General features: G+C 41.7%; 1 protein-coding gene across 15 annotated transcripts in view; it reads right to left on the bottom strand.

Annotated features, from left to right (window-relative positions):
* The window catches only part of DLG1 (discs large MAGUK scaffold protein 1), a 740,792-nt gene that overhangs the window by 522,343 nt on the left and 190,471 nt on the right, over positions 1–27,978 (bottom strand). For 4 of the 15 annotated variants that reach the window (XM_045030006.1, XM_045030008.1, XM_045030017.1 and 1 more), the window contains exons 6-8: positions 26,629–26,753; positions 11,999–12,168; positions 11,081–11,220 (exon numbers count right to left, since the gene is read on the bottom strand). The exons of 8 other annotated variants lie outside the window; for them this stretch is intronic. In XM_045030006.1, coding sequence (XP_044885941.1) covers positions 11,081–11,220; positions 11,999–12,168; positions 26,629–26,753 — 435 coding nt within the window. The remainder of the gene's footprint in view (positions 1–11,080; positions 11,221–11,998; positions 12,169–26,628; positions 26,754–27,978) is intronic. 3 more of the 15 variants (XM_045030009.1, XM_045030007.1, XM_045030016.1) reach the window with 1 other exon arrangement.

Here is a 27,978-nt window from a genome sequence, read left to right as displayed (position 1 = left end):
GCTAAGTGCCTATCAACTAACAACAAAGCAGACAGAAAAATGGACTGTAAGAATCACTAATGCTCTTGTGATGCAAGACAAGGCACTCCGACCAATTGTCATGGGCGGTAAGAAGGAACTAAGATGGCATTGGGTTGGCAGCACCTAATATACCAACGCATGAGCGTGGCACTCAAGGGGGCGCTACAGCTGACCCTATGGATATCGCTAAGGCAAAAATCTCTGACGACTGTGCATGTGGGCACGTGCACACCTAGAATGGAATCCCTTGAAGAACTCTCCTTTGTGTAACTATAGACTGAGGAAGGAGACCATACTGTCTTCTGTGTAGCAACAGCACAATAACCTTTTAAAAATATACTTAATAAATGTAAACCTTTAAAAAATGTTATGCTATTCTTTAGTTGAAAGACATTTTTAATTAACCATTTTCAGGCCTTTGTGGTTTTACACTGCTCTATCCTGGCCATCTACTCCAGACATCAGTCACCATGATACATAAACACAAGGGGCAAGGTTTTCAAAAACAGAATTAGACTCCTTAATCCATATTTAAGCACCACCATAAATGGCCTGATTTTCAAAAATACTGATATACTCAGTAGTTTCCATTGACTTTCCTGGGAGCTGAAGAATGTACCTAAATATGGACATAGTTTAACTTTAAGGACTCATTTTTGAGAAACTTGGCAAAGACCTTTTTCTCTCCTCTCCCCCACCCAACTGGAATTGGAGGGGGAAATGGAAAAGGTCTGGTACGTATGGCTTTCCACAACTAATGTCAGGGGATGGACAAACAGAACTTGTACTGGGTTGAATCGGCATCTCACTCCATTTTGGAAGTGATAGGCAGTGCAGAATATCCAATATAGTTTCTTGCAAATGCTGAAGGCCAATTTAAAATTTTGTCTGTGCCTGCAGAGCCCAGATAATGCAGGCAGTAGCAAAAATATTTTTGAGAGCTGAGCCTTAAAACAGCAACTTTAGATTTATGTCATCTAGAAGAGCCCATACTATAACAGGGAGAACTGTTGTAATAATGGGTCTTTAAATTTAATTTAACTGTGAGCTCAATTGTAAGAAGTGAGCGAAAATTCATAAAATCCCACAATAACCTACAACAATACATGTTGATGGGAAAAGGTGCAAAAGGCAGACAGAAGGACTGAATTAATCCAAACAGGAAGACCTATGGATATCACTCAAGGACTGTGTTAAGATCATACCTGGTAAACAAGAGAAGTGGGTGAACAGGTGAACAAAATATTTCACCCACCACTCCCTTTTTGGGTCCTTAAAAGAAAAAACTTTTTTTTTAAGGGATGCAACTGCCTGCAAACTGTTTGAGAACCACCACTTACCAACAGTGGAAGAATAGGAAAGGAACAAGCTTTACCGTCTTGTATGCCACTCCCACCGTCACCTGGGACCTCAGAATCCACTGTTACATCGCTGGGCCCTCATTATCCTAATCCTGAGAAACATCCTGGGCCAGACAAAGGAGCCCAGATGACATGCCACCTGCACCTCCCCACCCCTCCTTATTTCTTTTCTTTCCTATTTGACTTCTGTTTAACAACAGTCTGGTTTAGCTGGCCAGGACTGTATATTTTGCAACATTGCTGTAAGTCTGTGACCAAAGAGCCAGCTAAAAGCAATGCCCACGGCAGCTTGATGCTGGTAGAAGTCTGCCAGGTTTTGGAATGGATGATAAGACTGTGTGCTCCACGCTTGTATTTCTTGAATAATGAAACTGCAAGTGAGAATCAACATAAGAGACAGAACCTACATTTTCTATCTTTGTTGTTCCGCTCTCTCCTGTCTTGTGTGTTTACTTTGTAGTTAATTGGGATCAGACTAGCAGCAGCAACAGCAGCTTCAGGCAGGCCATCTCAACTAATTTTTTCTCCTTTTCACCAAAACAGGAGAGTTATCACAATTTTTAATACTATCTAAAAGACTGTCAAGCAGAGTTTTTTACTTCTAAAAACTCTTTAAAGCTAAAGGGAAAGGGAACAAGGGATAGTGTTAAAATGAAAGCCTTACTTAATACTTTACATTTCCAATAACTGTTTTTACTTGTTTTTCTTTATCTTTAATAAAAGATTTGAAGAATTTTTAATGGTGTTTGCCATGGTACTAAGCAGGCCAAGGTATCTCTACCTGAATCCCAAACTTTGTTTAAAACTGTTAATGTTGTACAATGACAGGATCATGTTAACACTATTGACTCTCTGGATCCATATATTCCATCGAAATTAACACAACAGAACACCAGGAGTAAAACAAAAAGAAGCAGAGACTTTTTCTGCTGCTTCTGTAATTCTTTAGTTTACTTATACATCATATTAAAAATGTTTACTGTACCTTTTGAATACTGTTATTTATAAAGCACTTAACAGTTTTAAAGCACCATAGTACATTTTTGTCTATTTAATGTTTTCATACTATGCAAATCAATTCCCTAGGATCAAACCACCTTATATTGATGTTACAGTTTTTGAAGACAGCTATTTTAACTCATACTATTCTTAGTGAATAGATATTGTAATTTTATAATGCATCTATAATTGAGTAGTATAATATTGAGAGAGTTGAAAAGCTATATTCTGCCTGATTTGGAAATTGTTCCTCAGATTAGATACTAAAATCAGCTTCATTACTTTTATTCATAAGCAGAGTATGTCAACACAGTAGATTACATGTTTTACAAGTCTTTTGGCTGACATCAAAAAACTGATTTTGGGAGTATTCCTATATATGTTAAACTGTGGATTTATTTTGAATATCTCCAGTAAAATAACCATTTCTCCTCCAACCCACATAAAAATCCTACACTGGATTATATTAAAATATTTTCTTACTCTTTGATTATGCAAATTTCCTTTAGTGGCTGAAATACTGCTGAACTGAGAAAGCGGGACAATCAGCGAGTTATCTTAAGTGCCTATACACAAATGCAAGAAGCCTGGGGAACAAGCAGGGAGAACTAGAAGTCCTGGCACAGTCAGGGAATTATGATGTAATTGGAATAACAGAGACTTGGTGGGATAACTCACATGATTGGAGTACTGTCATGGATGGATATAAACTGTTCAGGAAGGACAGGCAGGGCAGAAAATGTGGGGGAGTTGCATTGTACATAAGAGAGCAGTATGACTGCTCAGAGCTCCAGTATGAAACTGCAGAAAAACCTGAGTGTCTCTGGATTAAATTTAGAAGTATGAACAACAAGGGTAATGTTGTGGTGGGAGTCTGCTACAGACCACTGGACCAGGGGGATGAGGTGGACGAGGCTTTCTTCCAGCAACTAACAGAAGTTGCTAGATCACAGGCCCTGGTTCTCATGGGTGACTTTAATCACCCCGATATCTGCTGGGAGAGCAATACAGCAGTGTACAGACAATCTAGGAAGTTTCTGGAAAGTGTAGGGGACAATTTTCTGGTGCAAATGCTGGAGGAACCAACTAGGGGAAAAGCTCTTCTTGACCTGCTGCTCACAAACAGGGAAGAAATAGTAGAGGAAGCAATAGTGGATGGGAACCTGGGAGGCAGTGACCATGAGATGGTCGAGTTCAGGATCCTGACACAAGGAAAAAGGGAAAGCAGTAGAACAGAGACCCTGGACTTCAGAAAAGCAGACTTCGACTCCCTCAGGGAACTGATGGGCAAAGTCCCCTGGGAGAATAACATGATGGGGAAAGGAGTCGAGGAAAGCTGGCTGTATTTCAAAGAAACCTTATTGAGGTTGCAGGAACAAACCATCCCGATGTGTAGGAAGAAAAGTAAATATGGCAGGCGACCAGCTTGGCTTAACAGTGAAATCCTTGCTCGTCTTAAACACAAAAGAACAGCTTACAAGAAGTGGAAGATTGGACAAATGACCAGGGAGGAGTATAAAAGTATTGTTCAGGCATGCAGGTGTGAAATCAGGAAGGCCAAATCACACTTGGAGTTGCAGCTAGCCGGAGATGTTAGGAGTAACAAGAAGGGTTTCTTTAGGTATGTTAGCAACAGGAAGAAAGTCAAGGAAAGTGTGGGCCCCTTGCTGAATGAGGGAGGGAACCTAGTGACAGAGGATGTGGAGAAAGCTAGTGTACTCAATGCTTTTTTTGCCTCTGTCTTCACAGACAAGGTCAGCTCCCAGACAGCTGCACTTTGCAGCACGGTATGGGGAGGAGGTGACCAGCTCTCTGTGGAGAAAGAAGTAGTTCGGGGCTATTTAGGAAAGCTGGACGAGCACAAGTCCATGGGGCCGGATGCGCTGCATCCGAGGGTGCTAAAGGAGTTAGCCGATGAGACTGCAGAGCCATTGGCCATTATCTTTGAAAAATCATGGCGATCGGGGGAGGTCCCGGATGACTGGAAAAAAGCTAATGTAGTGCCCATCTTTAAAAAAGGGAAGAAGGAAGATCCAGGGAACTACAGGCCAGTCAGTCTCACCTCAGTCCCTGGAAAAATCATGGAACAGGTCCTCAAGGAATCAATCCTGAACCACTTAAAGGAGGGGAAAGTGATCAGGAACAGTCAGCATGGATTCACCAAGGGCAAGTCATGCCTGACTAACCTAATTTGCCTTCTATGACGAGATAACCGGCTCTGTGGATGAGGGGAAAGCAGTGGATGTACTATTTCTGGACTTTAGCAAAGCTTTTGATACAGTCTCCCACAGTATTCTTGCCAGCAAGTTAAAGAAGTATGGGCTGGATGAATGGACGGTAAGGTGGATAGAAAACTGGCTAAATGGTCGGGCTCAACGGGTAGTGATCAATGGTTCCATGTCTAGTTGGCAGCCAGTATCAAGTGGAGTGCCCCAAGGGTCGGTGCTGGGGCCGGTTTTATTCAATATCTTCATTAACGATCTGGAGGATGGTGTGGACTGCACCCTTAGCAAGTTTGCAGATGACACTAAACTGGGAGGAGTGGTTGATACGCTGGAGGGTAGGGCTAGGATACAGAGGGACCTAGACAAATTAGAGGATTGGGCCAAAAGAAATATGATGAGGTTCAACAAGGACAAGTGCAGAGTCCTGCACTTAGGACGGAAGAATCCCATGCACTGCTACAGACTAGGGACCGAATGGCTGGGCAGCAGTTCTGCAGAAAAGGACCTAGGGGTTACGGTGGACGAAAAGCTGAATATGAGTCAACAGTGTGCCCTTGTTGCCAAGAAGGCTAATGGCATTTTGGGTTGTATAAGTAGGGGCATTTCCAGCAGATCAAGGGATGTGATCATTCCCCTCTATTCAGCACTGGTGAGGCCTCATTTGGAGTACTGTGTCCAGTTTTGGGCCCCACACTACAAGAAGGATGTGGATAAATTGGAGAGAGTCCAGCGGAGGGCAACAAAAATGATTAGGGGGCTGGAGCACATGACTTATGAGGAGAGGCTGAGGGAACTGGGATTGTTTAGTCTGCAGAAGAGAAGAATGAGGGGGGATTTGATAGCTGCTTTCAACTACCTGAAAGGGGGTTCCAAAGAGGATGGATCTAGACTGTTCTCAGTGGTAGAAGATGACAGAACAAGGAGTAATGGTCTCAAGTTGCAGAGGGGGAGGTTTAGGTTGGACATTAGTAAAAACTTTTTCACTAGTAGGGTGGTGAAGAACTGGAATGGGTTACCTAGGGAGGTAGTGGAATCTCCTTCCTTAGAGGTTTTTAAGGTCAGGCTTGACAAAGCCCTGGCTGGGATGATTTAGTTGGGTTTGGTCCTGCTTTGAGCAGGGGGTTGGACTAGATGACCTCCTGAGGTCCCTTCCAACCCTGAGATTCTATGATTCTATGAACCAAATCATTTATCTAAAAGCTAGACTTAACGGTAAGAATTTCATAAAATCAGAAAAGCTTTACAATTTCTGAAATCTCTATTAATATAAACATACTGAGCCTTTTGTACATTTTTGCCAACATGTTCAAATTATACTCCCTTTTTTGGGTGAAGGATTATTACCAGGAATACCAGACTCCTAGATCTGGCTTCCCACTGATATCAGTCCCAACATTTTTATACTCTACATATAAATTATAACTATGTAAACATTAACCCTCTGAAATAAGGGTTGCAATTAATCTTGAAATAATAGCAAAACTCCAAGAAAGGATTCTTGCAATTATGACATAGGCTAGTTCCATTCATGCCATCAGTATGCACATGTATCACGCAGTTGACATTACTAGAAGGCTTTTAAGAAATTGCTTCTAAGTAATTGGCTTTTTCTGGATCTGATATCTTGAAATACCAGTCTTTGCATCTGTACACCAAGTTTGCCAATACAATACTTTATATTATTATTTTTTATTACAAATAGTTGCACTGTAAAAAAGATAAACTAAAATAGTATTTTTCAATTCACTTCATACAAGTACTGTAGTGCAATATCCTTATCGTGAAAGTGCAATTTACAAATGTAGATTTTTTTCTCTTACAGTGACACAAAAATCAGAAGGGATTTTTTTTTAAAGGGTACAAATATTCAGTACCCAAAAGCATTCTTGGCTCCTCTGGAAGAACAGCTGTTCCATTATATTTATAGAAATTTAAAATGGATATTTACAAAAAAATGATCCTACTTAAATTTTTTCTACCTTTTAAGAATTTCTTCTGTTAGTGTTTAACTATCCTGATAAATAATTTGAAAATCAGGAACCACTCAGATTTTCACACAGTTGAGCAGAGCCACATGCAGAGAGCCAAAAAATGTAAGGCAGTCCAAAAGTTATAATGCACAAGTTCCTAAAAGTGCGATTATTTATACAAAGTAATGGTGCCAACACTTCCAGTGCGTGACCAGGTGAAAAAATAGAACATGGGGGGGGGAAAAATCTATCTATACCAGTAACTTGGCAAATATCACTAATTACTTATTAAATAAAATGAGTGAACATTAAGTTCCTGTACAAGTCACTGATTACTAATCGGGGTGACATAATGATGAGATTTTTTACCATCCACACATTCTGCTCTGAAAGGGGAAGAATTACATATTCATACTCCAACACCTTTACTAGAAGTTACTCCATAAACTTTTATGTAACAGGCTCTCTTCCTCACTAAAGTTTACTTTTACAATTCATGCAGTAAAAAGTGTGCCATAAAGGGCCAGCTTCCATTTTTCTAGCCTCCAAACTTAACTCTTTCACAAGGTGATGATGATTCAGTAAGAGTGCTACATTTTCTTTAACAAAAAATCCATAACACAAGTTGCAGGTGTAAAGAGTTTCCCTATGAAACTTTAATTCACCAGACAGGTTAGATACAATTTATACCGTACAGGTTACCTGACTCCCTTCAAGTCCATTCAAATATACTACAGGTAAGATAATTTTTCTATTAATGTAGTCTCTTATAAGAAATTATCATTAGTATCCTTATTCTCTCTCCTCTGCTCCTTCGTTACTTTTTATACCTACTTGTTATGTCTTAATTAAACTATAAGATCTTTGGGGCTGGGGCTCTCTCTTATTCCGTCTCTGTACAAAGCCAAGTATAATGGGGTCCTGATCCTGGTTGGGGCACTACTGTAATACATTAAAATATTTATACTTAAAATGTTTATTCAGTGCGCATAACATCACATTTGATACTCAAATGAAATGTATGCCATAACCTCAAATCACAGAGACCTGGACATGAAACTCTGAGGGTGCACTCAAATGAGGAGAGAGAATAGCTCTGCAGAGTAGGAGTTTGGATCCCCTGAACTCCATAAATCCTCCACGAACTGTTGAAACACAGCCATCAGCATGGATGCACTATGCTGCCTCATTGTTTTTGGATTTCTTCCCTGCCCCATGCAGTTGCACTGCAATAGAAGCGTGCTGCTAGGAAAACCTGGGAACCTCCAAAAAGGGGGAATCTAGAGCACAGAAGAAGTTCACACAACAGCAATCCCACTGTGGAAACTCGGTCTCTCTCCGCTGCCAGACCATCCCCCTAATCCACAGATACCCCCATCGACATCCCAAATAATAAATGTTTACAAAGTGATTTGCAGATGAAAGCTCAATATAATTGATAAATATAAATAAAAGTAAAACGAGTGATTTTCGCCTTCAAATCATTTTACTAACATTAACTAACCCACGAAAAACCCTTTAAGGTAAGCTTATAATTCCTCTGTTTTACTGATGGGGACCCAGCATAAAAACTAAGGGTCAGATTCTTACTCTTAGAGCAAGGATCACTTTATTCTAGGACTGTCAAATTATTTAAAAAATTAATCACATTAATCACAGTTTTAATCACATCGTTTAATAACAAGAGAATACCATTTATTTAACTTATTTTTGGATGTTTTCTACATTTTCAAATATACTGATTTCAATTACAACCCAGAATACAAAGTATATAGCGTTCACAGAGTTTAGCATATCTGGCATGTAAATACCTTGCAATACCAACTACAGAAGTGCCATGCAAATGTCTGCTCTCACTTTCAGGTGACTGTACATAAGAAGCAGGCAGCATTATCTCCCATAAATGTAAATAAACTTCATAGAATACTAGGGTTGGAAGGGACTCAGGAGGTCATCTAGTCCAACCCCCTGCTCAAAGAGGGACCCAATCCCCAGACATATTTTTGCCCCAGATCCCTAAATGGCCCCCCCAAGGATTGAACTCACAACTCTGGGTTTAGCAGGCCAATGCTCAAACCACTGAGCTATCCCTCCCCACACTTGTTTGTCTTAGCGATTGACTGAAAAAGAAGTAAGTAGGATTAAATGGATTTGTAGGCTCTAGAGTCTTGCATTGTTTTGTTTTTGAATCCAGTTATGTAACAAAAAAAAAAAAATCTACATTTGTAAATTTCACTTTCATGATAAAGAGATTGCACTACAGTACCTGTATAAAGTGAACTGAAAAACTTTGTTCTTTTGTTTATCTTTTTCACAGTGCAAATATTTGTAATAAAAAATAATTAGGGCTGTCGATTAATCAAAAACTCAAAAAACTTAATCGTGATTAATTGCAGTTTTAATTGCACTGTTAAACAATAATAGAATACCAATTGACATTTATCCATCCATGCTGATGAAGCTTGTTAAAAATACATTAATTAAATATGTGACTGAACTCCTTGGGGGACAACTGAATGTCTCCTGCTCTGTTTTACCCTCATTCTGCCATATATTCATGTTATAGCAGTCTCGGATGATGACCCAGCATGTTGTTCATTTTAAGAACACTTTCACTACAGATTTAACAAAACACAAAGAAGGTAGCAATGTGTAAGCTATCTTTAGAAACTGCAGCAGTCAACCCAAGGTTTAAGAATCTGAAGTGCCTTCCAAAATCTGAGAGGGACGAGGTATGGAGCTTGCTTTCAGAAGTCTTAAAAGAGCAACACTCCGAAACGGAAACTACAGAACCCAAACCACCAAAAAAAGAAAATCAACCTTCTGCTGGTGGCATCTGACTCAGATGATGAAAATGAACATGCGTCGGTCTGCACTGCTTTGGATCATTATCAATCAGAACCTGTCATCAGCATGGATACGTCCTCTGGAACGGTGGTCGAACATGAAAGGACATATGAATGTTTAGCATATCTGGTATGTAAATACCTTCAAATGACAGCTACAAGAGTGCCATGCGAATGCCTGTTCTCACTTTCAGGTGCATTGTAAATAAGAAGCAGGCAGCATTATCTTCTGCAAATGTAAACAAACTTGTTTGTCTGAGCGATTGGCTGAACAAGAAGTTGGACTCAGTGAACTTGTAGGCTTTAAAGTTTTACATTGTCTTATTTTTGAGTGCAGTTATTTTTTGTACATAATTCTACATTTGTAAGTTCAACTTTCACGATAAAGAAATAGCCCTACAGTATTTGTATTAGGTGAACTGAAAAATACTATTTATTTTGCTTTTTTACAGCGCAAATATTTGTAATAAAAATAAATATAAAGTGAACACCGTACACTTTGTATTCTGTGTTGTAACAGAAATCAGTATTTTTGAAAATGTAGAAAACATCCAAAATATTTAAATAAATGGTATTCTAGTACTGTTTAACAGCGCAATTAATCACTCAATTAATCACAATTGTTTTTAATCGTGCCATTAATAGTGATTAATTTTTTTAATCGCTTGACAACTCTAACAATAACATTAAATGAGCATTGTACACTTTGTATTGTGTTGTAACTAAAATCAATATATTTGAAAATGTAGAAAAACCTCCAAAAATATTTATAATACATTTAAATTGGTATTTTATTATTGTTTAACAGTGGGATTAAAACTGCAATTAATCACCATTAACTTTTTTAATTGAGTCAATTTGTTTTGAGTTAATTGCTCGAGTTAACTGTGATTAGTTGACAGACCTACTTTATTCTATGAATAGTTTTATTGCTTTTGCAGAGTAAGATGCTATTCAGTGTGAGTAGGTCTGGCCATGAGAGCTGGAATTAGAACCTGTCTCCTAGTCTCATGCTGAGATCACTAGAGCATGCTCTGAACACAGTAGGATTACTGGTGACATCTGGGGCAGTTGAAAATTATTTTCTTTCTTACACACTGAAGGCAGCTTTGAAGTGTTTGCTTTGAGAAAAGAAAAAAGAAAAAAAACAACAACTCTAAACAAACCACTAATGAATGGCAGTGCATTTTGTAAACTAATATAAGATGATGCATCTAATTCCAAACCAGCCATTCTTAGTGACTGGTATGCAGAAAATAAATAAGTGGGTTCCTTACCCTTCAGGGATTTTTAGGGCAGTAGATGATAGTGTTACCAAAGGCTATTTTAAATGTTAGAATTGCCCCGTGCCTCTAGAGACTTAATGGCAAACTCTGGAAATGAAGCATGTTGATTGCTATAGGACACAGTTCTGATTTTTCAACAGAACATTTAACCCAGTTTGAGATCTCAGAGATTTTCTGAAATGAGAGAGACTGAAGATGGAGAATTTATTTTAATATTTACATTTCTTGGAATTTGTACTAGAAACAGTATGTATGACGCATCTGTCTTGCCAGGCCTATGGACAGCTCCCTTAATACTTAGCTGAATTATGGCATCATTTTGTATGTACCAAGAAGTAGTATGCGCAGAAGGGAAAGTACACCTTTACTTACAGCTAGAAGTTTGTCTCCAATCTGAAGTTTGCCATCTTTATGTGCTGCACCTCCTTCAATAATTTTAGTTACATAGATACTGTTGTCACCAGGAATATGCTGATTTCCAACACCACCAGCTATGCTGAACCCAAGTCCTGCTTGAAAATAAAGTCATTTTTCCAGAGACCTTTTAAACTTTTAATATCAATTTGATGTCAATCACAATATAATTGTGCTCCATGCAACTATGGTGCTATAGAAATAATTATAATTTAACATGACACGGGTTATTGAGCAGGTATAGTACAGCTGTTAGAGCAGTAACTAATATTTTTTAAACACAGTAAAATGATCAGAATTCCTCCCAAAAAAGAGATTTAATTTTTTGGAGAAGCAACATTTACAGAGAAAGGTAGGTGAATCACTCAATTGCAACCACACAGCTCAACTACAGTAATTGTAATGATTATCCAATCCTACCACTTCAAAGAATAGTTTTGTAATGTTGCATCATCTGTAAGTATGGAAACAAGCAGAATGGTTTCTCTATGTAGTTTTTTCACCTTTGAAGAAATATCCAGAGATTTCACACGAAAAGTTTATTCCAGTGCTAAGACCGATATATTCCTCTTAAAAATGACTATATTATCAAGGAAGTGATTTAACTGGGCACAAATTGTTTGCATTTAAAAGAAAATTATTATGCATGCTATATGGATGAGGGCAGGTGTTTGCCAGAACTATTAAAAGCTTTACTACTGCACTTAAAATGTATCTGTCTTCATTTGCATTATTCCGATGCTGCCAATCCTCAAATGTTCCATTAGTAATGTGGACTAATATAATTTTTGTGTACTCACCGAGAAATAATGGCCTGCAACCTACTGGCAACTTTATCCTTTTTTGCATAACAGAAACTTTATACTTGCCACATACCTTTTGGCCCTTTCACAAGTTTTATCTCCATTATTTTTTCTGTGACTGGTTTTCTTCTTTTGACATACAACCGCACAATGGATCCTGCCTCTTTTAATGCTTCAACTGCTTTGCTGTGTGTCACATCACGAACATCCACTTCATTTACTCGTAATATGCAATCGTTAACCCTGAGGACACCAATGCTTTCATTTAGTTGAGGTATTATAGGTAAGGCTACGTTAATGTCATGGAGGTCATGGAAGTCACAGAATCCGTGACTTCCAGAGACCTCTGTGACATTCTCTGCTTCATCGCCAGGGGCTACGGGACTCTGGCAGCCAGCAGGGCCCTTGCAGAGTTCCAGCGACAGCAGCGAGAGAGAGCCCTCTGCAAGGTTACAGCGACGGGCAACAGCCTCGTGTGTGGAGGGGGGTGGGGGAGCAGGAGGGGATGCCTCTGGCAAGCGGCTGGAGGTGTCCCGTTTGCTCTTTGGGAAATATGGTCACCCTGCAGCTTCCAGCTGCTGCGGGCGGAGGGGGAAACCCACAGCTCCCAGTGACCATGGTGGTGGGGAAAACCATGGAGCCACAGCAGCAAAAGTCACAGACAGGTCACAGCTTCCATGAATTTTTATTGCCCGTGACTCGTCTGTGACTTTTAATAAAAATAACCATGACAAAATTTTAACCTTAATTATAGAGTAGTGAACATATTAGGTGTCCAATAGCATTTTAACCAGATGAAACTGTCAATAAAATACAATACATTATATATTTTTTTGGAAAATATATGGATTAAATATTCTTTAAAATAAAAACATTACTGAAAATGCAACATAAATAAGTCCAATTAAGAAGGAAATAACAAATGATTTTAAAAGAATATTTTGTTTACAACTAAAGATCAAAATGTTTTCTGATAAGAGAAGGTTACTTACCTGTAACTGGAGGTTCTTCGAGATGTGTGGTCTCGATCTGTATTCCACACACAGGTGTGCATGCATGCCATGCACCTGAGTCTGGAAGTGTTTCCTACCAGTGTCCACTGACCCACCCATGCATGTGCATCCCCTCGTGCTCCCAGCCAAAAGTATAATAGGTAGTATGATCGACACCTCTCCAGCCTCCCTCTTGTTACCTTAGAGTGTAGCCCGAAGCAGAGAGGATGTAAGGCAAGTAGTGGAATATAGATAGGGACCACACATCTCAAAGAATCTCCAGTTACAGGTAAGTAATCTCTTCCTCCTCTTTGAGTGATGGTTCCTATGTGTATTCCACACGTGACTCATGAGCAGTGACCAGTGCGGAATTGGCTGCAAGGGTGCTAATGGAAGTGCGGTCCTCAGTACGGCTTAGCTGACTGCTGTGTCTGTAGCTGCCGCTTACTTGTGTGAGGGCATACTGGTTGTGAAGGTATGGATGGAGCACCAAGTGGCTGCATGACAAATGTCTTGCCAGGGCACATCTGCACATCACTCGCGTAGAGTGAGCCATGATTCTATCAAATATGGGTACATCAAACTAGTTGTAGCATTCCAGGATGCACCCCGAGACCCATTTGGAGATTGGTTGAGGAGAGGGCTTGACATGTGGACCGTTTGGCAATGGCCACAAAGAGCTTCAGCGACGTGCAAAAGGGTCGAGTACTGTGAAAGTAGAAAGCCAGTGCATGACGGACATCCAGGGAATGCAGGATCCTGTCAGTGGGGGAGATGAGCAGTTTGGGGCAGAAAACAGGTAGGTGAATGCACTGGTTCAGGTGGAATTCCCAACATGACCTTTGGGAGGAATTTAGGATGGAGCTGAAGGGACATCTTTCTTCTTGTGAAATATAGTGTAAGGGGGGGATCTGCTATCAACTCACTGACCCATCTGGCTGAAGTTATGGCTACCAGGAATGCCATTTTCATGAAGAGGTGGGAGAGGGAGCATGTTGCCAACGGTTCAAAGGGTGGTTTCATGAGGGTGGAGAGGAAGGGATTAAGATCCCACGCAGGCGTGTGCTTTAGTGCTGGTGGAAAAGTGTTGAGTAAATCCTTTATGAAGCAAGTGATTGTGAGATGCATAAACACTGAGGTGCTGTCCACAGAAGGAAGAAAGGTGCGACTGCTGCCAGTTGCACCAATATATAGGTGATAGCTGGACATTTTGAGGGTGAGAAGGTAGTCCAGGACAACTGGTATAGATACAGCATTCAATGAGTGATGGTGGGCCCATAGCATGAAGCATCTCCATTTTGCCTGATAGCATGTACTGGTGGATTCTCTCCTGCTCTGAGTAAGGATTCACCATAGCAGGATGAAGCATGCATGGTCCACCGTCAACCCCCAGACAAATACCAAGCTGTGAAGTGAAGTGGCTCGGCTTGGGATGCAAGAGTCTCCCCCGACTTTGTGTGAGTAGATCTGGGAGTGTGTGAAGGTGGATCGGTGTATGAGTGGAGAGTTGAAGAAGGTCCATGAACCAGAACTGTGATGGCCAGAATGGGGCTATGAAGATCACGGTGGCTTTGTCCCGGCGAACTTTGCGGATTACTTGCAGAAGGTGCGGAACGGGAGGGAAAACATAGTGGAAGTCTCCTGTCCAGGACAGGAGGAGAGCGTCACCCTTCATGTCTTCCCCTACTGCTCCTCTGGAACAATAGAGGGGCAACTTCCTGTTCTCATGAATGGCAAAGAGGTGCCGTAGTTCTCGAAGAGGCACTGTATCATGGCACTGTGTAGCTCCCACTCGTGATAGACGTAGAGTTGGCTGAACGTGTTGACTAGGGAGTCCTCAATGTGTGCGAGGTACATGGCTTGAAGTGTTACATGTTTTTGGTGCACCAGTTTCAGGGGCAGATGAACTTGGAACAGAGGGAGGGAGGCTTGGTGCCATGTGATTGTAGATGTACACGACTTCTGTGATGATGTTGAAGAGGAGTTGAACATAGAGAGATCAAATAAGTGGAAGAAAGGGCCAGCATGGTCAATGGATCACCTGGAGCTGTAGCACATTTATGGGCATCCTGGCTTCCCAGGGCATTCACACACTCTGGGCTGTGTGGTGGTCTAGGTGGGCTCCCCAACCCATGAGGGAGGTGTCAGTTGTGATGGTGACCTGGGGTGTGGGTAGAGTGAAGTGGGTGCTAATTAAGACTTTGGAAGGATCAGTCCACCATGTGAGGGAGGCTCTGGGTAATGAGGCCTCTGGTCTGCATATGGTCCATGCTGCGTTCATAGGTGGAAAAGAGCCACGCTTGGAGGCAACACATGTGGAGACATGAGTGTGGTATCACATATGGCTGAGGAGAGAGAGGTAGCAGTGGACCATGGTACCGGGCCTGCAAGGCAGGTCTGTAATGACAGACATCAGTGTTGTGAAGTGGTCCACTGGGAGGAAAGCTCTTGCTGTGATGGAGTCAAGCCATGCCCCAATAAACGATATCGTCTGCATAGGTGTAAACACCAACTTGTTCTCCTTGATGCCGATACTGAGATGTCAACAGCATGCAAAGGATAAGGACTGTGGCGGTTACTTCCTGGTGCGAAAACCCCATGAGGAGCCAGTCGTCAGACAGAAGAATACAGAGTATCTGCATTTGGGCCGTGACCACAGCAAAGACCTTTGTGGGCACATGTGGAGCCATTGCTATACCAAACAGGAAGATCCAAACCTGGTAATGGTGGTGTCCCACTCAAAAATGGAGACATTTGTCATGGGCCGGATGGATATCTACATGGAAGTAAGACTCCTTCATGTAGAGAGCTGCGAACCAGGCTCCCTGGGGGAGGGATGGGATAACAGATGCCAGTGTTACCACTCAAAGGTCTAGAATGCGACCCTGCCATCTGCCCTTCTTTGGGATGAGGAAGTACAATGAGTAAAAACCTCATCTACTGTAATGATGTGGGAAAGGCTCTATGGTCCCCTTGAGGAGCAGAGTGTCCACTTCTTGTTGGAGGATGCATTCGTGAGAAGGGTCCCCAGTGGAAGTCTGGGGTGGGAGCAATGAGGTGGAAATGAGAGGAATTCTATTGAGTATATTTGATGGATGATCTCCAGTACCCAACTGCCATGTGGCAGTAAGAGGGAACTGGAAATGCATCAACCCTCTCAGCTGGGAACATGAGGGGATACACATGCATGTGTGGGGGTCAATGGACACTGCAAAGAAACACTTCCAGACTCAGATGCATGGTGCACACGCACATCCATGTGGGAATACACATAGGGACCACCACTGGAAGAAGCAGCTTCAGTTTCAATATATTTTAATCAGAATGTTGCACAAACTATTTTTTACATGCAAAAAAATGTGGTCAGCACTTAAAGGAAAGAGTAGCTAACTACTGCACTGTTCAGCAAACTAGGAAGCACAGGAGGAAAAGAAGCTAGAGTTTTAACCCACACGTTAACAAAGAACTTCCTCTGTTCTGCTTTGAAACATAGCCTTCCTGCTTTGACAGGTTAATTATGTCACTGATGGCTTTGCTGTCCATTTAATGTGCTGCTGGTGCTGTACTGACATTCTACTAAAATAAACAATGTTTAGACATACCTGATATGCCTGGTCTGACTGCCAGCAAGTTCTGGGAGATGTAAGCTGTGCATCAGACAGCAGTCGACAGACTAATATGGGGCCCTGAATGATGTGTATTAAGATTCTAAAACAGCAAACTGCTGCTGTCCTGGGGTGCCCCCTGCCCCCATCCCAGATCCCTTTAATGGCACAGACCAGCTGCATCTGCCTTGCCCCTCAGATACAGAGAGGCAATGCACTCCAGTTACTTCAGGGAAGATTTCTGCAAGCCTACCTTCACAGAATTATTCAAACATGTTTCTATATGAATGTATACATACATGCCTGTGTCCACATGCCACTCACACATAGCTCCAACCACATTCCTCTTTCTGCATCACAGCATCCATGCTCTTCATCTTTCCTTCTCTCCACCAGCTCCATTTCCCCATCCTTACCCCTCTATAGCTCCCACCATACTTCTTCCACTCCACATCCCAATCTCCACCTTCCTCACAACAGCACAAATGCAGAACCCACATCCACACCCTCCTCTGCCTATTCCTCACCTCTGACGACATCTACTCCAACCATAGATTCATAGACTCTAGGACTGGAAGGGACCTTGAGAGGTCATCGAGTCCAGTCCCCTGCCCTCATGGCAGGACCAAATACTGTCTAGACCATCCCTGATAGACATTTATCTAACTTACTCTTAAATATCTCCAGAGATGGAGATTCCACATCCTCCCTAGGCAATTTATTCCAGTGTTTAACCACCCTGACAGTTAGGAACTTTTTCCTAATGTCCAACCTAAATCTCCCTTGCTGCAGTTTAAGCCCATTGCTTCTTGTTCTATCATTAGAAGATCGTAGAATCATAGAATCTCAGGGTTGGAAGGGACCTCAGGAGGTCATCTAGTCCAACCCCCTGCTCAAAGCAGGACCAAACCCAACTAAGTCATCCCAGCCAGGGCTTTGTCAAGCCTGACCTTAAAAACCTCTAAGGAAGGAGATTCCACCACCTCCCTAGGTAACCCATTCCAGTTCTTCACCACCCTACTAGTGAAAAAGTTTTTCCTAATATCCAATCTAAACCTCCCCCTCTGCAACTTGAGACCATTACTCCTTGTTCTGTCATCTTCTACCACTGAGAACAGTCTAGATCCATCCTCTTTGGAACCCCCTTTCAGGTAGTTGAAAGCAGCTATCAAATCCCCCCTCATTCTTCTCTTCTGCAGACTAAACAATCCCAGTTCCCTCAGCCTCTCCTCATAAGTCATGTGCTCCAGCCCCCTAATCATTTTTGTTGCCCTCCGCTGGACTCTCTCCAATTTATCCACATCCTTCTTGTAGTGTGGGGCCCAAAACTGGACACAGTACTCCAAATGAGGCCTCACCAGTGCTGAGTAGAGGGGAATGATCACATCCCTTGATCTGCTGGAAATGCCCCTACTTATACAACCCAAAATGCCATTAGCCTTCTTGGCAACAAGGGCACACTGTTGACTCATAAGATAAGGTGAACAAGTTTTCTGCCTCCTCCTGACGACACCCTTTTAGATACCTGAAAACTGCTATCATGTCCCCTCTCAGTCTTCTCTTTTCCAAACTAAACAAACCCAGTTCTTTCAGCCTTCCTTCATAGGTCATGTTCTCTAGACCTTTAATTATTCTTGTTGCTCTCCTCTGGACCCTCTCCAATTTCTCCACATCTTTCTTGAAATGCAGTGCCCAGAACTGGACACAATACTCCAGTTGAGGCCTAACCAGCGCAGAGTAGAACGGAAGAATGACTTCTCATGTCTTGCTCACAACACACCTGTTAATGCATCCCAGAATCACATTTGCTTTTTTTGCAACAGAATCACACTGTTGACTCATATTTAGCTTGTGGTCCACTATAAACCCTAGATCCCTTTCTGCCGTACTCCTTCCTAGACAGTCTCCTTCCCATTCTGTATGTGTGAAACTGATTGTTCCTTCCTTTGCACTTTGCATTTGTCTTTCTTAAACTTCATCCGGTTTACCTCAGACCATTTCTCCAATTTGTCCAGATCATTTTGAATTATGACCCTGTCCTCCAAAGCAGTTGCAAACCCTTCCAGTTTGGTATCATCTGCAAACTTAATAAGCGTACTTTCTATGCCAACATCTAAGTCGTTGATGAAGATATAGAACAGAGCCGGTCCAAAAACCATGGCCTTCTCTCTCACACCAATCCTCACCACCATCTCCACCCCTTCAGTGCCACCACTCTTAACCTCATGGACATCCCTCTCCTTCCCTTCTTAAGCTCTCTCTTTAAAAAGATCTCATCCATGACCTCTTTATCTCTTCCTCCTTTCAGCTCCCACAGAGACCTGGATCCCTTCATCTGACAGGGCATCTGTCCTCTCTGACACACCTCACCAAGGTATCACCATGGGCTTCTCCCCCATTCTGATGCTTCCAACTCCGCTCCTCCTCCTCCTCCCCATTTTTTCCTTTTTTGAGCAGCACTGCGTCTGACTCTTCTCTCCTCCTCCACGCTGCTGTCTCCTATAGTCTACTCCTGGCTCTCTTCCTGCCCTCAGTCTCCCACACTTACTCTAGGTGACTTCAGCTTCCATGCTGATGACCCGCTGATCCCTTAGCTTACATTTCTTCACCCTCATTTCTTCATTCAACCTGCAGCTCTGGTGCAACACTGCCATTCACCAAAAGGGCCACTTACTTGATTTGGTCTTATCCAACTCCCTCTCTGACCTCTCTGTTACTGAGTTTCTCCACAGTGACCATCAACTGGTCTCTTTCAAAATCACCCATTAGCCCCCACACTCACACCTTGCTCTCAGCCCTGTCCTCCCTTCCCTTTCTTCTACTGATATAGTTGATGACTCTCCCCATGCTTTGTTCTCCTTCACCCTTAATCTTTTTACCTCTCTCTCCTTCAGCATGTCCTTCAGAGGATCCTCCTCATACCCTCATACTCTACCGTGGTCTCCTCCCTCTTCTATATCTTATAGATGGGTAATCTCATCTGCGAACATGAATTCAACTACATTTCTATGTGGATGACTCACAGATTTCTCTCTCTCTACTCCAGACCTGTCTCCTTCTGTCCAAATTAAAATCTCAGCTTGTTTCTGTGACATCTCCTCGTGGATACATAGCCATCAGCTCAAGCTCAACCTGGCTAAAACACAGCTCTTAATCTTCCCTCCTAATTCCAATTTGACACCTACTGTCTCATTCGTTGTGGACATCATCACCACCCTGCCTACCATTCAGGCCCATAAACTGGGTGTCATCTTCAGCTGAGTTATCCCTCTAGGTGCTCACATCCAGGTTATGCTTAAATCTTTCAGAATCTTTTTGCATAACATTTCTTAGGATACAGCATTTCCTAACCATCCACACAGATAAAACTTTCATCCAGGCTCTTATCCTCTTGCTTCTGAATTACTGCCTCATCCTTTTCTTTGGCATTGGCAAATGCAATCTTGCCACTCTAACATCCATTTAGAATGCAGCTGTGAAGATCCTTTTCCTAGATCATCACTTTGAACATGAAACCTCTCTCATTGCATCTTTGCTTGCTCTCCTCTATCATATCAAATATAAGCTACTTGTCTTCAGATTCAAGGCCCTTCATGACCTATCCCCATGGTACCGATCATCTCACATTCAGGATCATAAGATCGACTCCTGCCTCTACTGAGCCAATGATGACAGCCTACATCAACCATTTGTTAAATTTTCAAACAAGCATCTTCAAACTTTCTCCCATGCTACCCCTCAGACTTTGAAGGAGCTCCCTGTAAACATCCACAAAACTAACTCAACATCCTCCTTCAAATTTCTCCTTAAAACGCTACTCTGTCATAAAGCCCACAAAAAGTGTGACATAGTTAGGATGCTAGTGTGCTCAGACCACAGCCTACCATGCTGACTAGTATCGGCTCATTGTTTACTTGTACACGCTCACTGGTTTGGCCGTATACATCTGTTGCCTCTTGTCTAATAATTAGATTATTTTTCTTCTGACAATGGGGTCCTGGCCTTGACTGGGGCAACTATGTGTCACGATAATACAAATAAATAATAATACGCATAATTAATTCCAGAACTAGCTCTGTAAATATACATTAGAAGGAACACCAGTTTATCTTAAGACAAATTTTTGTTTTACACAGTAATGCTGGCAAATTCTTGAAACTGTTCAGAATTAACAATTCCATAAAGACTTTTAGAAAAACCATTCATTTCAAAATGCTCTTAGAGGTATTCTGCATAAATCAGTGAATATTACCTAACAACGTGCCAACATTTTGACTAGATATAATGAAGCATCTTAAATCTAACCTTGTTTGCTTGATCAGGTGAGTATCTCGGCCAAGAAGATGCTAAGACTAGTTTTCAAGGAAACACAGAATAGTTAAAACTGAATTCTAGAAAAGAAGGCTGAGCTACTGGAATAATTACAGAATCACTTAGTCCAACCCCCCATGCATACTGAGTAAACTTAGACTATACCTAATAGGTGTTTGTCCATCCTGTTCTTCATATTCCAATGCTTAATTATCTTTACAGTTAGGAAGTTTTCCTAATATCTAAACCTCCCATGCTGCAGATTAAGCCCATTACTTCTTATCCTACCTTCAGTGGATACAGAAAACAACTGATCACCATCCTCATTATGATAGCCTTTAACATATTTGAAGACAGTTATCAAGTGCCCCCTCAGTCTTCTTTTCTCAAGACTGAACATGCCAACTTTTTTCTAACCTTTCCTCAGAAGTCATGTTTTCTAAATCTTATCATTTTTGTTGCTGTCCTCTGGGCTTTCTCCAATTTGTCCACCTTTCTTAAAGTGTGGCATCCAAAACTGGACAGAGTACCTGAGCCTGAAGCCTCACCAGTGCTGAACAGAGTGGAACAATTACCCCTCATGTCTTACATATGAGTCTCCTGTTAATACATGCCAGAATTATAAAAGCTTTTTTTGCAACTGCATTACATTGTTGATTCATTCAATTTGTGATCCACTATTGCACAAATCCAAGGAGTATGGGGAAAAAAGCAGGAAGAACTGCAAGTATTAGTATATAAGCCAAATTATAACTTAATTGGCATCACAGCAACTTGGGGGGTAAGTCTCATGACTGGAATATTGGCATAGAGGGCTATAGTTTGTTCAGGAAGGACAGGAAGGGTAAAAAGAGAGAAGGTGTTGCATAATGCATCAGGAGTATATACACTTGTTCTGAGGTCCAGAAGGAGGTAGGAGGCAGACCAGTTGAGAGTCTGTGGGTAAAGAGTAAAAAATAGGGGTGACGTTATGGTAGTGGTCTACTATAGACCACCAAATGAGGAAGAGGGGGTGGATGAGGCATTTCTATAACAAGTGACAGAAATACCCAGAACACAAGACCTGGTAATAATGGGGGACTTAACTAATCAGACTTTCTGTTGGAAAAGTAATACGGTAAAACACAAAATTTCAAATAAGTTCTTGGAATGTATTGGGGACAACTTTTTTCTCCAGAAAGTAGAGGAAGTAACCAGTAGGACAGCCATTTTACACTTGATTCTGACCGACAGGGAGGAATTGTTTGTTAATCTGAATGTGGAAGGCAAACTAGGTGAAAGTGATCAGGAAATGACAAATTTCATGATTCTAAGGAAAGGAAGGAGCGAGAGCAGCTTAACAAAAAGGCAGATTTTAACAAACTCTGAGAACTGGTGGGTAAAGACACATGGGAAGAAAATCTAAGGGAAAAAAGAGTTCAGGAGAGTTGACAGTTTCTCAAGGAGACAATATTAAAGACACAACTGCAAACTATCCCAGTGCCATGGAAAGATAGGAAGAATGGCAAGAGGAGCTCTTTAATGACCTGAAAATCAAAAAGGAGACCTACAAAAAGTAGAAACATGGACAAATTGCAAAGGAGCCATAAAAAAGAATAACACAAACATGTAGGAACAAAATCAGAAAGGCTAAGGCACAAAATGAGTTATATCTATCAAGAGACATAAAAGGCAGTAAGAGGAAGTTACTCACCTTGTGTAGTAATGATGGTTCTTCAAGATGTGTCCCCCTATGGGTGCTCCATTGTAGGTGTGCTTGCATCCCTGCGCTGCTGATCACAGAACTTCAATAGTCATGTCCATTAGGCTCACGCAGGCACGGTCTCCTCTCGTGCCGTGCCACGAGGCTAGCCAGCGCGCACGAGATAACCCTCCTCAGTTCCATCTCTACTGCAGAGTCATTGACAAGAACTCCAAAGTAGAAGGGAGGAGGGTGTGTTTTGGATCACTCACAGGGATACGCATCTTGAAGAACCATCATTACTGCCCAAGATGAGTAACTTTCTTGTGGTGCTCCATGGTAGGTGATTTCTGAGCAGTATCCCTACTAGGGGGCTGGGACTTCAGAGTCGGATCAGTTACAGATGACAGTACTGTGGAGCTGAAGATGGAATTGGAGGCAGAGTCACCAGTGATCACATAGTGTTCTGCAAAAGTGTGGACGGATGCCTAAGTTGCCGCTCTACAGATCTCTGAGACAGGGACATTCTTGAAGAAGGCAACAGATGAGGAGATTGACTTTGCAGAGTGGGTGAAAATAGAGTCTGGAGGGGTCATGTTGTGAGCTTGATAACACTGTCTAATGCAATTTGAGACCCACTTAGACCGCCTTTGGGCTGATATTGTAGATACCCAGTGACCAGAGTGTAGACATTGAATCCTTCAGGGTGCAAAGGGAGGCATCAGTCTTCTCTGCAAAGAGCTTTGTGACCTCAAAGGAGAGGTTCTCAACAGTTGACTGCACCTCTTTTGGAAAACCCAACGGAGAGCCATGACGCTTGTTGCATCACCGTGGAGATGGACCTAGCTGCTTTGTCTGCCGCATCAAAGGCAGATTGCAGCAGTGTCCTTGCCACTACCTCTCCCTTCTATATAATGGCCTTAAATAGGTCATGATATGACTCTGGCATCCCCTCAATAAAAAGAAGACTGAGGGGGGATTTGTCAACTGTCTTCAAATACGTAAAGGGCTGGTATAAGGATGTCAGTGATCAATTTTTTCCCATGTCCACAGAAGGTAGGACAAGTAGTGACAGGGTTAACCTAAAACAAGGAAGGGTTAGGTCAGATGTTAGGAAAAACTTTCTAACTGTAAAGATGGTTAAGCACTGGAATATGTTACTATGGGGGGTTATGGAATTCCTGTCACTGGAGGTTTTGAAGAACAGTTTGGACAAACATGTCACAGATGGTGTAATTTACTTGGTCCTGCTATAGGCAAGGTGCTGGACTTGACTTTTTGAGGTCCCTTCCAGCCCTACATTTCTATGATTCTGCAACCCCCCAGATCCTTGTCTGCAGCACTAACACGGTGTTCTCCATTTGCATTCATTCATCTCCATTTTTCCTTCCTAAGTGTAGTACTTTGTACAGTTCTGTATGGAATTTCATCTTTTCAATTTCAGATCAATTATTAAATGTATCAAGGTCACTTTGAATTCTAATTCTGTCCTTCAAAATGCTCCATCATCCAAGTCATTAATGGAATAATACTGGACTCAGGACAGACACCTATGAGACCTCACTAGATATGACCTGAGAATCTGATAGCGAACCACTGATAACTAATGATATTGATCAGAGGGGTAGCCATGTTAGTCTGGATCTGTAAAAAGCGACAAAGAGTCCTGTGGCACCTTATAAACTAACAGACGTATTGGAGCATAAGCTTTCGTGGGTGAATACCCACTTCGTCAGATGCATGTGGATACTGAGTAATGCGTAATGATAATTTGTAATTAGTTTATAATGATAAACATTAAGATTTCAGCTAACTTCTACAAGAAACATACCACTAGAAAGTGAAGTAAAGAAGTCCAAATGGTGAAATCAAAAATGGAACTAAATTAGTTCTATCTGCAGAACTACACCGTGTAAGTATTATTCACTGACAAAAACCTTCATTAACGCAATTAAGGTTGCCCAGAGTTATCTCATGCTGTTCCAGAAGGTCAAGTTCAGCAAAATTCAAACCTTTGCAAATCAGGAAATACAGAATTAAGGTACATGCCAATGCCGCCTTAACTCTGACCGCCTAGAGCTGGCAATAGTCACTGGAAATGATCTGAATGCACTCCAGATGCATTCACCGTATTAGGTGTAGCTGTGCCGAATGGTGGAAGCAATAGCTGGAGCAGCTTGGTAGAAGTTTAATTATGATCTGAGATCTTCCCAACCTTAACTATCTGCTGCATAGGAGACTCAGAGAGACATGGTGAGGCCCATTATTCTCAATTAGATGGTCTCAACTGAATGGGAACACCTCCTGCAGATGAATACAACCAGAAACAACAGCTCTGAGATGTGTTAAATGCTCCTTTTATGTCAGTGGTTGTTCCTGTCCCCTCTCCCCAGTGCTGGAGAGATTGTGATATGCATCAAGCACGCCCATTCTCAACTCCTAATCCCAGTCTCAGCCGTGAGTTCTCTGTATATTCTCCCACCTTGCAGGTTCTCGGCTCTCCATCCAGAGATGCAGGGCTTCCCTAGATACTGGCTCACTTGGAGAGCAGGGAGAGGTGCTCAGACACCCTTACAGGGACAGGTCCCTCAAATCCCAGTTCATTTGAATTGGAGCAGAGAGAGAGGCTCAGACCCTCCAAAAACCTAGTTCACAATAGGGGGTGGGGAGTCACACCCACATAGATGAGCTGCCCCCCCTCAGCATATACACAAGGAGGCAGGCCCCCCAGATCACAGCACTCACACAAGGAGCCAGGCAACCCAGATCCTGTCACATACACATAGGTGGGGGGGGGGGGGGGGAGAACACAGTCCCTTCCCCTCTGATCCTAGCTGACACACCACACCCGTGTAGGGAGAAAGCAGGGCTAAAAGAACCCTCTGCCCCAACTCTCCCCCAGTCACCCTGCCACTCACCTGCATGTCTTGCTTCACTCCCACTCTTCGTTCCCAGCCTCTCTCCTGAGCCTCCCATCCTTCCTTCCCTACCACACATCCCCATTTTATCCCCTTCCCCTCACTGCAGCCCCAAACAACTCCCCTTCTCCCCCCAAACTTGTACAACCCCAAATCCTTCTCCCCTCCTAACAAGCATTCAAATGTCTAATTCCCTCATCATCCAAATATTTTGATTATATTCACTCAAAGTTTAAAAAATAAAATAAAAACAGCCAAACCAAAAAACCCCAAACTCACACCCTGACAAAGGCAGATTTTAGCAATATGCCTTCAGACCTTTTCCAGATTCCTGCCTTAGGTGGGACTCAAACTGACACGGGCTGGATGGATCAGGTTCACAGGTGACTGCTTATCCCCTTCACCTATACAAATGTCGAATACATATGGAAGAAAACTTTGGAAAAATACATAAACCTTAAGAAAAGCTGTTTAATTCAGGGACTGTATCTTGGGAGCCCCTTGGTAAACTGACCCCAAATTTGGATCACTAACCCTACCCGTGTCCCGATGAGTTCAGACTCAGTACATCTGAAGAACTGGTGTAGAAAAGAAAGGTGCCTTTTTACTCCCACTCTCCAAGGCTGGCTGGAGGGGGGGTCAGAATTTAGAGATGCTCATGGTCTCCTCTAAATGACGATCTATAGAGGTCCCACGGGGATTTTTGTGTTGATCCATAATCAGAAGAGTGCTCTGCCTCTTCCTGACATGACTCCTTCCCCAGGGTCTGGGTAGAGTGCATGATAGACATGGACTCTATATCACCTGTGGATTCCCTGTCAGGCCAGAGCCACGGTTGAGAATCTGTCCCAATCGCTTCTAGACAAGGGATGCTCTTAAACTAAATACTGACCTGTTGTCAACAGTCCTAACGAATTAAGGCAGACCAAGAAATTAGTACAATATATTTACACCATATAACAGAAAACTGAATTCACTAAATTAGAGCTGCTGGATTAAATACAAAACAAATAAACCCTTTCATTAAAGTAAAAAATTATTTATGTTACTTACAACATAAACTCTGCATAAATTATAGAGTATTGCTTCTTTTAAATTATACCAATAAAAGAAAAAAAAAAATAAAACCACATGAAAATGTTTTGTCCTTTCCCTTCTAATAAAAGGCACAGCATTCAATAACATAGTTGACATACCGTAATCTTCCATCCTGAGCAGCTGCACCCCCTGCTATGATTTTTGTAATGAAAATACTTGAGTCATCCCCAATGTGTGGGTTGTCCGTACCACCTGCAATGCTAAAGCCAAGCCCTGAATTTCCCTGAAAAATAAATATCACTTATTTGCATAATTTTCTTTTATAAATTAGTAGGGTAAAAGCAAATCAGGAGAGAAAACATCTTATGTTTTATCAAACAGATGTAATTCCACTCCTAGTGGAATGCTGAGAATATATTATGTACTACAGGATAACATTTATTTTTATTATTTTGGAAAAAATGGTGAGAAGCTGACATGCCTTCAAAAATAACAGAGAAAGTTTCTACTATGGTGTAAACTCAAATTTGTGCATCACTACAGGAACAAGTGAGATTGTGTCAATGTTCATGTTAACAATAACAACTAATCAATAGCAGCTACTGTGGTTTCCTCTTTTGAGACAAAAGAATCCATCTGTTGAAAAACTGTTCCAAACATACACACACTGCAGGAACTGGAATGTCTGATTCTGTGAAACACCTGATATTTTGTTGAAATGCTACAAATTATAGACTTTCTTATCCCGTAAACCCTGGAGAAATCATGTGCTTATTGTTTTCAGCAAATATCCTTCTCTCTTCCTTTTATCGTTTCAAAGGGGGGAAAAATGTGAGAAACATAAAACATTATGAATGTTAAAGTATATGTTTTAAAGCCTGATCTAAATATACTCTATTTGATTTAAAATAGCAGCTCACTGCTGACTTGCCTATATTACTGTCCTAAACCTTCTGTGGTTCACACTACAAAATTACTGTGCTATAAAGCTACACTGTTAGAAACTTTCTTCAGATGCTTCCCCACCTTGCTCTATCAAAGCATCTCAGTCTTACACTAACACAAAAGCTGTTTCAATATCTGTCTTCTGCCAAGTAGAGTAATCATGGCCATATGGCTGATAGTTTTATAAAGTGGATAAATGAGTGGACTAGACCAAGAACACTTCTGTTTCACTTGTGAACGCAGTCAAACTAGAACAAATGTTGCAATTATGCAGCTCAAAGAGATTTTAAAAATTCTCAAATTGAGAGAGTGCAGCTCATCCTAGAGCAGTGAGCTGATCGCTTTCCACCTGCAATGCACATTAACCACCAACACCATGACCTCTCAAAATAATTAGCTACTGCAGCTACATCATTTGTGTCTCTATAACATGTTGGTATTTCCAGTCACTAATGTATTAATATTTCAGTTCATTTCAGATTTATTTTTAAGGTAAAGGAGAAAGTACAAAATCTTTCTATTAATTTTGGATTCTTTTGTACGCTATTTTACCCAAAGATGTT

Source organism: Mauremys mutica, chromosome 9, assembly GCF_020497125.1.
Source record: "Mauremys mutica isolate MM-2020 ecotype Southern chromosome 9, ASM2049712v1, whole genome shotgun sequence".
Taxonomy (NCBI): domain Eukaryota; kingdom Metazoa; phylum Chordata; order Testudines; family Geoemydidae; genus Mauremys; species Mauremys mutica.
Note: the sequence above shows the minus strand (reverse complement) of the source record. Positions and strands in the feature narration are given on the sequence as shown.